The 12866-nt window shown below is 43.1% G+C and overlaps 2 protein-coding genes across 3 annotated transcripts in view; one reads left to right on the top strand and one right to left on the bottom strand.

The window, feature by feature from the left end:
* Positions 1–12866, top strand: part of LOC146482261 (endothelin-converting enzyme homolog) — a 103355-nt gene that overhangs the window by 79036 nt on the left and 11453 nt on the right. The window lies entirely within an intron of this gene.
* LOC146482263 (uncharacterized) lies at positions 6135–12042 on the bottom strand. The gene has a single exon (XM_085107505.1). The coding sequence runs from the start codon at positions 12029–12031 to the stop codon at positions 6527–6529; it is 5505 nt and encodes a 1834-aa protein (XP_084963631.1). The 5' UTR covers positions 12032–12042; the 3' UTR covers positions 6135–6526.

The following is a 12866-nucleotide window of genomic DNA, read 5'->3' as shown; positions in this document are numbered from 1 at the left end:
CCTGTCTGAAGGGGTGGCTGGTCCTCCCTGAGAGTGTGGTGGCAGTGTTGATTTTGAGGGTCGGTCGCAGATAGATGTGTGATGTCTGCTGTTGCACCTCCCACATCCACGAGACCTACACTGGAAAGCCGCATGCCCAGACCTTGCGCAGTTGTAACACAGGCTGTTCCTCTTTAAAAACTCTCTTCTGCTGGCGAGGTCCAGTACCTTGGTACACTCTGAACTCCGATGCTGGGCTGAGTTGCAGTAGACACAAGCTGGAGGGGTTGGCAGCTGTCTTGGTTGTCGCAGGCTGGGACTGAACATGAGCATACTTTCCTTTCTCCTTAAGTGATTTCCTTGATTTCCCATAGGTTTCTTGGTTTCCTGCTGGGTAGGGGCAGTTGCATCAGGTAAGGGGTTCCTGTCTATGTACTTGCGTAGATTCTCCACCAGTTCTTCCAATCCCCACTCTTCCCAGTTGTCGTCCTTTTGCGCCATGGCTTCTCTCACCGGTCCTAGTTTATCCATAATGCTGTAAACATAGCTTTGTTTACCCTGTAGTTTCTTCATTGTTGCCAAGGTCCTCACAGTTCTAGATAACTGGCTGTGAAAGTCATGGATCTCTTTGACTCGCTTGGCAGTTGTAATATTGGGCAATGATTCCAAATCCTTTATCAACGCCTTGTGAACTTTAATATCTTTACCGTAGATTGTTTCTAAAATCTTCTTGGCCTCATGGTATCCCTCTGCAGTATGCGGTAAGCCGAGAATGTGACCTTTAGGTTCCCCTTTCACCAATTCCAGAAGATAATTAAATCTACTGATTTCAGAAATTTTGGAACTATCCCTCTCAACGACAAACTGATTCCAGAATCTCAGCCAGTCCTTACAGTTCCCTGCAAATGGCGTTATCGTATACTTCTGCAATTTAACAACTTGCGGCTTTGCCATTTCTTGCTCGGCCTTTTTCTTTTCCAATTCCATTTCGAGCTCAAGCTTCTTTTTAAACCAGTCTTCCTCCCGCCAATGCAACTCATGTTTCTCCAATTCCCCTAACTTTTGTTTAAGTCTGCTTCTCAACTCATGAACGGGTATTAAATCTTCCTTACGAGCGTTTGACCAAGCCCTTACCTCTTCGAAAGGCTTTTCCTTATCCAACATGGCGTCCTTCACAGCGTCAGCCGAATTCTCGAGGGTTTTGTTTATCTCGCAAATCTTCTCTTGGGCCAACAATAAATCCTCTTTTATGTCGCTCTTTAGTGTATCCGCGATCTCTTTGACGTAGTAGGTCGCCTTTTTCAACTCCTTAGTGTAATTCTGTTCGGCAATCTCCACCATGTTTACAATGTTTTGAGTTTCACTTCGACCGCCGATTGTCGTATTCGTAAGTTCTCTCCCAAATCTCTCGAAGCTCCAGATATGTTAGGATCTTGTCCTGGCAGGGTCGCCACTTTTGGTGTGGGAAAAGTTCCTCCTGTGTCCCAGAACACCAAATAACTCGCGAATAAATTCTCACAAAGGTTTAATGTCTCACAATAACAACGCGCCTCAATCCGCTCAGTCTCAAAAAAAACCAAAACGTACCCGATACGTTTTTGTCGTACGTGGTCCTTAGCCTAATTTGCATACATGAATTGCTTCAAAACGAGGCGTCACGCAATCCGTCTAACAAAACATTCCGAACACAAGTAAGATTTAAAAATTAAAACTACAAAAAATTGTCAAGAACTACAAATAAGACAGGAGTCACAATTATCACTTATAAGATCTACAAGGTTAATACGCCGTATGCTGGACTTAAAAGATTGTAAAGTAGGTTTGTCCTTGATTTTGCTGTCTAATCTAGACCATAATTATGTATGGTCCAAAGTACCTTATAGAATGTTTCCCGTAACACTGTTAAATCTGGGAAATCCTCATTCCTTAAGTAATACTTAGATGACTTTACACTAAAAATTTCACTGATATTCTTACTGTAGGTATTACTAGGTAAAAGACCACACTCAAGCACTGATGTTACATGTAGCATTAAAGACATTAGCCTCGGTGTGGTCTGTGGCTCGTTCGAGTTCAAAAATACTATTTAGACCCACTCATGTTGGTCCGCAGATTCCTTAAGTTAACCTCAATGTAGTTTTATTCATCTAAAGGCATGTTCACTAAATAATTTTACAGCTTCAGTTATAATTAAACGGCATTGTTGCCAAGGCTCTCGCCTTAGTGTAACTAATATATATATTTAGCCAAGCCTAAAAGCGGAGCTCCAATTTTTTTCATAGCATTTATAGAAATCTGCTCATCGTATAAACGTAGTAACCTTATCAGTTCCTCATCCTTTGCTTTCTGTAGTTATATATGCTTTTAGTGCATATGCAGCAATTTGCCCATAAACAAGATGCCCTAAATCGGCATTACACGAAATGCTTAATGTAGCCCCATTTATTCCCCATGATATGTTTTGCAGATATTTAAAAACCATCCTCCCTTGTAATAAGAATAAATTTAGAGATACAGTTTTTTCGCTTATTCGTTGTGTTACTGGGATTCACACTGGGAATAACTCTGCAATAACCCCATGACCCCGCTGAATTGGGCTAGCTTCCTTGGCTTTGAATTATTCAATCTGTTGGTAAAAGCGTAGTTTCTTCGCTGTGAACTCTCCCAATTTCCACCGTTTCAACTTTCGAGTACTACCTAGAACTGTTATTATTTCGATTTAACGCTCGAGCAACGTTTGTTTTCTTTCTGAAAACGGCAGATCCGGAGTCGTAAATTCAGACATGTGGCCGGCATTGAATGAAAACAACTTTTCCAAATGATGATTTGCTTTGACGTCGCACAAGTAGAGATGAGTGGGTCCCCTCCCTCGTGATATACGCGCGGATAATGGAGTTTGATTGGGTCGCTTTTGTTCAAGACAATCAAAACAATAGATCCCTTCTGGGAGAGGGAAGAATTTAATCTAGTTTTAATGAATAAATCAAATGATGATTTGACGTCACACAGGAAGTGATGAGTGGGTCCCCTCTCTCGTGATATGTGCCTGAAAAATAGATTTTGATTGGGCCGCTTCTGTTGAAGACAATCAGAACTACGGAAGCCCATAAGGGACACATCTTTTCTGGTAATATTCCTCTATATAACAAGAAATAACACATCTCACAAAATAAAATGCACTACAAACTAAATAAATCCGCACACTGCGAACAAAATAAATCCGCACGCTGCAAATAAAAGAATTCGCACGCTGCAAATAAAATAAATACGCACGCTGCAAATAAAAAAGTCCGCACACTACAAACAAAAAAATCCGCACGCTGCAAACAAAATAAATCCGCGCAATGCGAACAAAAAAGTCCGCACACTACGAACAAAAAAGTCCGCACGCTGCAAACAAAAAAATCCGCATGCTGCAAACGAAAAAGTCCGCACACTACGAACAAAAAAGTCCGCACGCTGCAAACAAAAAAAATCCGCGCGCTGCAAACAAAACAAAAAGTTCTGCGCACGCAGGTAGACGCAAAGTACTGGGACTGAGTGTTACATTTAAAAAACATGGCGTCCAGTGAAGCGATGGTGAAGAAAGCTGAGTGATGAAATTGTGCTCGACAGTTTGCCCTTTGGATCTGATGGAGAGTTATTTCAACAGAGACCTTATGTACAGCCATATAACGCTGATGTTGGGAAGACATCATCATATTATTTTTATAGATGTCGTGAATGAACGAACATTGAAGCGAAGACCTCAAGATTTGCGGTATTTAAAGAAGGCGAGATGTATGCTGTGAATGATAATGTAGTTGAACGCGTAGGGGATCTGATGTTGCTTAAAAATTTCACTGGTGCAGGCAGTTTTCTACCATTTATATAAAGAAATAATATATATATAAAGTGTAAATTACAACTTGGAAAACTCATGGAATTCCATTATAAAAGTGATGGGGTAACAGGTCAGGTTATTAATTAATTAATTTATTTATTTATTTATTTATTTATTTATTTATTTATTGTTTTTGTACCTCTGATAGGTACAATTTATGTGGAGCGATACCATGAAACAAAATCTTAGGACCTTATAGGGTTTTCTTATATACCCAGTGAGCACCACTGTCACTTTTGAATGGGATTTCTGCCATCCCCAGGGTACAAACTCTGAAACCATTTCAGGTGATTGGAGTTAACTTTCAGCTGAAACAACCAAAATTGGTCTGCAAGCAATTACATACATGCAACATTCAAAGTCGTTAAATGGGGTGATTGGAGGCCAGTTATTTAGGTGAGTGCATTCTTCACGTCACTTGCCCAGGTGGAGAGTGTTCTCAAAATTACATGTTTGTTTACATGTACAGTCCTGTTTATATTTAGTTGTGCTGTACATATAAGAATGACCTTGACATTCAGCTGTTGGTCAATCATCACCCACACACTCTTGCAACCTGGTGTTCCAGTGTTAACTTCAATAAAAGTTTTGGCAAAATTCTGTAACTTGTGTCTTTTATTATGCATTTCTTATGGGAGATCGTATTTTTCCAAGCTTTAAAACATATCTTAGAAACTAATTCAGAAATAAAAACATGTTCAATATTCAATGAAATTACTCTACACCAGGAGTCCTGCTTCCTAACAGGGGAAATTGCAACAATTTTAAGTAGTATAGCAAAATTGTGCAAGGACTGGGGATGATCTCATTTTGAACTTTATAACATATTTTTGGACAAGCACCTTCTTATTTTCATCTTGTCTCCAATGTACTAATCTTCGGGGCCCAGTTGCTCGAAGCATGGTTAGCGCTAACCCGGTTTAAATACCTTGACAACCTGTAGGTTTTAATACCTCTTAACCAATGGTTAGCGCTAACCATGCTTCGAGCAACTCAGCCCAGATCTCCAGTTCCACCTTGTTGATGATAGCCTACACATTTTTTGATATTTTGAGTACTTTTTGACAGTGTAAAGAGCCTGTATGAGTTAATTTAGTGTTATTTATACCCTGTAAGTCATTGTACCCTTGTTTAAAAAAAAAAAAACATGAGAATGCAAGGGTGGTTATTCAAGGGAACAGGGTCCTCACTGCAATGGCTTTATTTAACCCCCAATTCCCTAGTATAGGGGGTTTATTAGAGAACAGGGGAATGGGGGCATGTTTTCTCAGTTACCATGGCGACAAAATATAGATAAAATGAAAGATGTTATGAAACGTTTCATCCTCATTCTGTTGCATTTTGAGTTTACTTAAGTGAAAATTGTTTCAATTAAAATTTTGAAAGGAACAGAACCCTGAGTCATTAATACGATTTTGCCAATATCACATAATTTAATATCTTTTAATCATTAAACTGGATTGCTCTGACAGACCTGTTTCCAAACAGGCTTCGAGGCTTGTTTACATTTGTATCTCAAAATATGTTTAAAAAATTTACCCAAGGAAACACGAGGAAATCCATCGTTAATTTTGGTTTTTTTTTTGGTTATGCTGACATCATAGCCTTGAAGCCTTCGTTTAAACGTTTGTTTATTCATGTCGCCGAATACAGGAACAAATTTGGCCAGTCAAGGTCGGAATTTAAATAACGGGTAAGGTTGATATTCAGTGGCTCGCCAGTCATGTGGCCAGAGTGTAAAAAACGAGTTAAGGCCCTCAAGTCGGCTCTGCTGATGATGATGTCTTCCCAACATCAGCGTTATATGGCTGTACATAAGGCCTCTGTTGAAATAGCTCTCTATCAGATCCACAGGGCAAACTGTCGAGCACAATTTCATCACTCAGCTTTCTTCACCATCGCTTCACTGGACGCCATGTTTTTCAAATGTAACACTCAGTCCCAGTACTTTGCGTCTACCTGCGTGCGCAGAACGTTTTGTTTTGTTTGCAGCGCGCGGATTTTTTTTGTTTGTAGTGTGGATTTATTTTGTTGGCAGCATGCGGATTTTTTTGTTTGTAGCGTGCGGACTTTTTTGCTCGCAGTGTGCGTATTTATTTTGTTTGCGGCGTGCGGTTTTTTTTTTGTTTGTAGTGTGCAGATTTTTTTCCTCGCAGTGTGTGTATTTATTTTGTTTGCAGCGTGCGGTTTTTTTTGTTTGTAGTGTGCGGACGTTTTTGCTCGCAGTGTGTGTATTTATTTTGTTCGCAGTGCATTTTATTTTGTGAGATGTGTGTTCGGAAAATCCCGGCACTGGTTCGACTCAATAAGAGGACTGTATCTTTCTCCTTTCAACAATTCTTTATTTCGTTCTCCATCATATACTGTTTACATTTCACAATCTCTAACAACTCCGAACTTTCGTATCAACTGATACATGAGCTTCGATTTTACAAATTTATCTTTTCCAATACAATGGTAGACTATTTTGACACTTATGTCAATCAATTACACTATAGATCCATTAAGTTTCAGAATACAAAATCAAGATACAATCTAATGTCAACACGGATTGATTTACAATAATTATTCCTAGACACACTCCCCCCTTTGACCAATCAGGGTCAAACACAGTACACAAGTCCGAAAAGTACGATCGCGCTACAAAATACACCGAGCAAACAACTAGTGATTAATCATGGCTCGCGTACGCCAACACGAATCCAGTGCTGCCGCTCGCCTTGGGGTATTTCTAACCCTACCCTGATTGCCATTTTCCCCGGTTCCTACATTTCTCTGAGTTCCCCCCGTGACACAACTAACCTCCAGGGGAAACAACTTTTGAACTGCCCGGTTCATAAAAACAGGTTTTCCCTTCGTGATTACTTTCAGTCTGGCACCTCTTACCTGTCCATCTTTGCCCACAATCAACTCCTCCACCTTCGCCAATTTCCAGTTACTTCTCTTAACATTGTCTTCGTGAACCAACACCAATTCTCCAACACTTACCTTGTCATGCTTGCCTTCCTTGTTGCCACGATGATGCTCTCTCAAATCCACCAAATACTCTTTGCGCCACTGATTCCAGAAATGGATTCTTAACTTAGCAAGGTATCTGAACCTCTTCAGGAACCCACGTTCATTTTCTTCATCGTCATCTCGTACCTCCTCTGGTAAGTTAATTAAGCGCCGTCCATAGATGAGATGCGATGGTGTCAACATTTCCGCCCCAACTTCATCATATTCGTACGTCAGGGGACGTGAATTCATGGTGGCTTCCAATTCAGTTAAGACTGTTATCATTTCGTCCGCGTTAAGCTTCGCGTTTCCAAGGACCTTTCTAAGACAGCGTTTCGTAGTTCCTATCAATCGCTCAAAGAATCCTCCCCACCATGGCGCCCGCTCTAAATTGAACCTCCAGTCTATCCGGTTTGTCTCCAAATGCGCCCTTACCTCTTCGTTGTCATACATTCGCCTCAAAATCTTCTCCGATGCCTTGAACGTCTTCGCGTTGTCCGAAACTATCAACGATGGTGTGCCCCGCCTGGCCGTAAACTTTCGTAAACAACGCAAAAAGGTCGGCGCTGTTAAGTCTGCCACCAGGTCCAGATGCACAGCCCCTGTCACGCAACAAGTAAACAACGCTATATAGGATTTCACCATTTCGCCATCTATAGACTTCACATACACTGGACCAGCGAAATCTACTCCTACCTTCGAAAATGGTGCGGCCTCCCTGACCCTGAATTCTGGTAATGCTGCTACAGGTGGCGCTCCAAAGGGTTTTCCTTGCTGTCTTTTACACGTCACGCATTCTCTTAACACCTTCTTTACAACTTGTCTACCCTTTGGAACCCAAAACCTTGACCTCAACTCTCCCAACGTCGTTCGCACTCCTCCGTGTTTCGTTCTTCTATGGCATTCTTCGATAATCAACTTGGTCATCCTGTGATTTCTGGGCAGAATGATTGGTTCCTGCGATTTCAGGTCCAGATCCGAATTTTCCAATCTGCCAATACATTTCAAGATTCCGTCACGGTTCTCTAGTTTCAATTGTCGGACAAGGTCATCATAGCTTTTACTGCCCTTTAATTCCGCTTGCGCGGTTCCGATCCATATTCGCTCTGTTTCGTACATTTCTCTTCTTTGCAACATACCCGCTCTCCCTTGCACACCCCTTCTGGTACACACAAAATTGAACAGAAAACGCTTCACCCATGCCGTAACCTTCAACAACCGATCAAAGGTACTAAACTTGTTGATATCAATCACATCTGTGACTCCACGTTTTCTTGTCACGCCAGCTACCGTGACAGTCACTTTCTTCATCTCTTCGTTACTCTGTGGAGTCTCGTTGATCTCCGTGCTTGGCCATCCAGTCCTTGGTCCAGTCAACCACGGTGGACTGTTCCACCACAAGGCGTTTTCTTTCAGCTTGGATGCCTGTTCACCTCTCGAACCTATGTCCGCTGGGTTCTCCTCCCCCGGACAATGTCCCCACTCATCCTTCTTCGTGACCTTCAGAATTTCATTGACTCTGTGACGAACAAACTGCTTCCATTCGCCGTTGTTTGCTATCCACCATAGCGCCGTTTTGCTGTCCAGCCACAGTTGTGTGCTCGCTATGTGTACCTCCCCCTCGAGGGCTTCTTTAACTGTACTCATGAGCGTCGATAGAATTCTGCCGGACATGAGTTCCAATCGCGGTATCGTCTGTGGCTTCTGAGGGGAAACTCTCGTCTTGGAAGTGAGCAGCGTCACTGAGATAGCTCCAGAAAGCTCGCACACAAAATAAATCACAGCACAGTAAGCCTCTCTACTTGCGTCGGCAAATCCATGCAGTGAGCAAGTAACTTCGCCCAGGGGTACTCCATAAACGCATCTAGGAATTTGAATCTCTTTCGCTCCCTTTAGGTCACTTAACCACCCCATCCAACGTGTCTTCAATTCACCACTTAACTCTTCGTCCCAACCTACCTTGCCCATGCACAACTCTTGAAATAAAACCTTCATACTGACAAGAACTGGGCTCACCAACCCCAAGGGGTCATACATACCTGCAATCACCTTCAAAATACTTCTTTTCATGACAGGCAAGTCATCCGCTTTTGAAACCATTTCTGACAGCTCAAAGATAAACACATCGTTTTCACAATTCCACGACTGTCCAAGCACCCTTTCATTCTTCATTCCCGCTTTCGCTCCAAGGGTCTCCTTGGCATAACTCTCGTCGGCGCTTTCGACTTCTTTGTTTACGTCTGTCTCGTCACGCAATTCACGTTGTTCTATTTTGGCCCTCAACTCCCCGCTGTTCGTTAACCATTTCCTTAATTTAAACCCACCGAGAGCGAGTCTCGTTTTCGCCTTGTCATACAACTCACCTGCCTCCTGCGTGTCTCTCCTTCCAGAAACGAGATCATCGACGTAAAAACTCTTCTTCATGATACGAACAAACTCAGGATCTAGCTCAATAAACGAATCAAGATGATATTGCAGTGTTGCATTGAGTAGGAATGGTGAACAATTAACTCCAAAAACAACACGACAAAACCTGTAAACAATGGGCTCTAATTGCTCGCTGTCAACACTATTTACCCAGAGAAACCTCAAACAATCCCTGTCACGTCTGTTTACAACGATATTGAGAAATGCCTTTTCAATATCACCAACTAACGCAACGCGCTTCTCTCGAAAACGAATTAGAATTTCATACAGCAGTGGTGTTAACGCAGGTCCCACATGAAGGCAATCATTCAGCGACACACCCCTTTTTCCCTCTTTAGACGATGCGTCGTACACGACCCTGACTTTGGTCGTCTTGGCGTCTTTCCGGATGACTGCGTGATGCGGGAGATAATGAATCTTCTCAGTCGTTTCTAACTCCGTCACTCGCTCGACTATTCCAACCTCTTCTTGTTCCTTTATGATCCCGTCATATGCACTCAGAACTGTGGGGTCACTCTTTAACCGTCCTAATTGACCTTTTAGCCGTCTCAAGCTGTTGTGGTAATTGGACGGCAGGGGCCCATGTCCCTGTTTCCATGGTAGAGAGACTTCGTATCTGTTTCCGTTAAACACAATCGCGTCCTTCAAGGCTTCGTGGACTTGATCCCCTTCCCGAATTCCGAGTGTCTCGAAGTCCCACAGCTTCCGTGCGCTATCTTCCAATTTTCGATTATCAACAAACGCCTCTTCATTGCATGACAAACTGTTACCCACAAGGTGAAGGTGGACATTTATCTGTGAATCATCACAAACTCCCTTCAGGGGCCCTGACAAGACCCAACCCAGGTGGGTTTCTACGGCGACGGGTTCACCTGGCTCCCCCCTTACCGTTCTCCCCCCTTGAAAGGACCAGAGAAAATCCGCCCCAATGAGCAGGTCTACATCGAGAATTTCCCAATCTTGATTGACATCCGAGAACCACAAGCCCTGGAGATGGGGGTACTCGGCTTTCCTGTTCTCAATGTGCTCATTTCGTATTTGCGTGATACAGGGTACCTCATAGGCCTCGATCCTAATCCCATTCCCCCCCTGTAAAGGGAACACATCAAACTCATGCAGACCCCTCAACCCACTATCCCTCGTTTGCTGCCCAAAGGTGCTAATTTCGATCCATTCCCTTCGCACCTCCTGCAACCCTGCTAACTGTACAGCTCTAGTAGTTATAAAGGACTTATGGCTACCCGCGTCGAATAAAACCCGAACCCTCGAATGTTTGCTCCCCGTAATAACTGCTTGGGCTGTTTGTAATGCAACCCTCCCAACTAATCCCACATGAAGGGCGGGACTGGCATGACTGGCATGCGCGTGATTGACACTTGGCGAGATATCATAATCACCATTGTTTGCGGGCCTAGGCTGACGTGGCGCCTGGTATGCGTTGTGACCCACATAGTCAACACAAATGGAAACATGATGACACCCTTTCTTACAAACATTACATACAATTTTAGTGGCACAATCACGGGAAATATGCCCTTTCTTAGCACAAATAAAGCATCGTCCGTACTTACGTAAAAGGAGCTTCCTTTCCTCAACAGAAGTAACGTTCATACAATGTTCATGGGCATGTTCGCCCTTACGATAAGCACACAGATTGTCCCATGTCTTTGCTAACAGGGCGTTGGCTGTTGGGGGTCCGCCCCCAAATTTTCTTTGATCTTTCTCACGCGGCTCACGCGTAAAGTTCTTGTCGCTTCTGAATGAATTTTCCTCTCTCAGCTCCAGCTCACACAACAGTTCAGCTAGCATTTCGTCCATTCTCCACTCCTCATGGTTCTTCCCTCTGGTTATCTGCAATCGTATGGCCTCTGGTATCTTGTTCATGATGGCCGGCACAACAATCCCTTGATATGTAGCGGCGTCCACTTCGAGCGCCTGAGGGCCTCGATGGTGGACTTCCACCAAGTCGTACAATCGGCGAAGGCCACCAATATCCCTTTCATTAAAAACAGCCTGAATCTTTAAAAGGTCGTTCACGTGGGCTCGTTCGATTGTACTTTTCTTCCCAAATCGCCGCTTTAACAGGTCGATGGCGACCTCATAATTTGCCTCCGTTAAGACCAATCCCGCTATAGCCGTACGTGCTGTTCCCCCAAGTAATCCGCGTAAGTAGGAAAACTTGTCTACGGGCGATAGCTTGGGATTGGAGTGTATGGAGCTTACGAAACCGTCCCAAAACTCCTGCCATTCCTCGACACGCCCCGCGAACCGCTTCGCTTCCAACTTCGGCAATCGAACTTGAATTGTGCCGGACGAATTATTGCTCCCGTTACTTGAAGGCTCTTGTGGTGATGCTGGAGGTTGAGAGTTTCCACCGAGTGCCTCTTCTGCTGAGGCGACAAGTGCAGTAAACTCTCCCCTCAAGTCTCCGGCGCATCGTATCTCCTCTGCTATCTCCTCGTCCGACACCTCCTCGATTTCGACTAACAATCTCAAAATTTCGCCGTCAAGTTCTTTAGTAATGTCCAACAGTTCCGATAATGTACCCTTTAACTGAATGGTCTTCGCCCGCTGCTCCTCGTTGTACGTTTGCAAGAGTCCTTTTAACTCGTCGCCGACGTATTTTAGGTACGCTCTATGCCCTTTTCTTTCTCTCCTTCTCAGTTGCACTGTCTCTTCTCTGCTCTCCTTTCTCGTTTCTGAAGTCGTTCCATTGCCTGTTTTAGATGTCTTTGTCTTTCTCATGATCCGGCTCGAAGGACCAAATGTTCGGAAAATCCCGGCACTGGTTCGACTCAATAAGAGGACTGTATCTTTCTCCTTTCAACAATTCTTTATTTCGTTCTCCATCATATACTGTTTACATTTCACAATCTCTAACAACTCCGAACTTTCGTATCAACTGATACATGAGCTTCGATTTTACAAATTTATCTTTTCCAATACAATGGTAGACTATTTTGACACTTATGTCAATCAATTACACTACAGATCCATTAAGTTTCAGAATACAAAATCAAGATACAATCTAATGTCAACACGGATTGACAATAATTATTCTTAGACAATGTGTTATTTCTTGTTATATGGTGGAATATTACTAGGAAAGATGTGTCCCTTATGGGCTTCCGTACAGAACAATATATCCTTACTAGGGGAGGACAGAGTTTAATGCATAAATTAATGTGCACATTTGTGACTACGATGAAGAAAAAAAAGATACCCGACCGAAACCTAGACACGTCATGCCCTGCGGACATTCCGTGTAACAATAACAATGTAATACAGAGGGCACAATTATTTAATGCTGATTTGTCGCAATCTCGTCCCCAGAGCCCCCGTGCGTAGGAACCAAGATTGCTAGTACCCAGATTCTTCGTACACACGCGCGAACTTCAATTTCATAAACAAATATGGCGGATGATTTGGAGAATTTAGTTGTCTTGCTTTGTTCTAGAGATTTGGATAAAAATAGCTGTGTTTAGACGTCTTCCTGTATTAGGATGGTGCATCTAATCAGCGTGGTGGATCAAGGATCTTTTTAAGCGCTAGGAAGGCGATCGAAGTTTTCCTAGTCGCC

The sequence above is a fragment of the Pavona decussata genome, unplaced genomic scaffold, assembly GCF_977016875.1.
Source record: "Pavona decussata unplaced genomic scaffold, jaPavDecu1.1 SCAFFOLD_47, whole genome shotgun sequence".
NCBI classification, from domain to species: domain Eukaryota; kingdom Metazoa; phylum Cnidaria; class Anthozoa; order Scleractinia; family Agariciidae; genus Pavona; species Pavona decussata.
The sequence above is the reverse complement of the archived record's forward strand: the minus strand, read 5'-3'. Positions and strand labels throughout refer to the sequence as shown.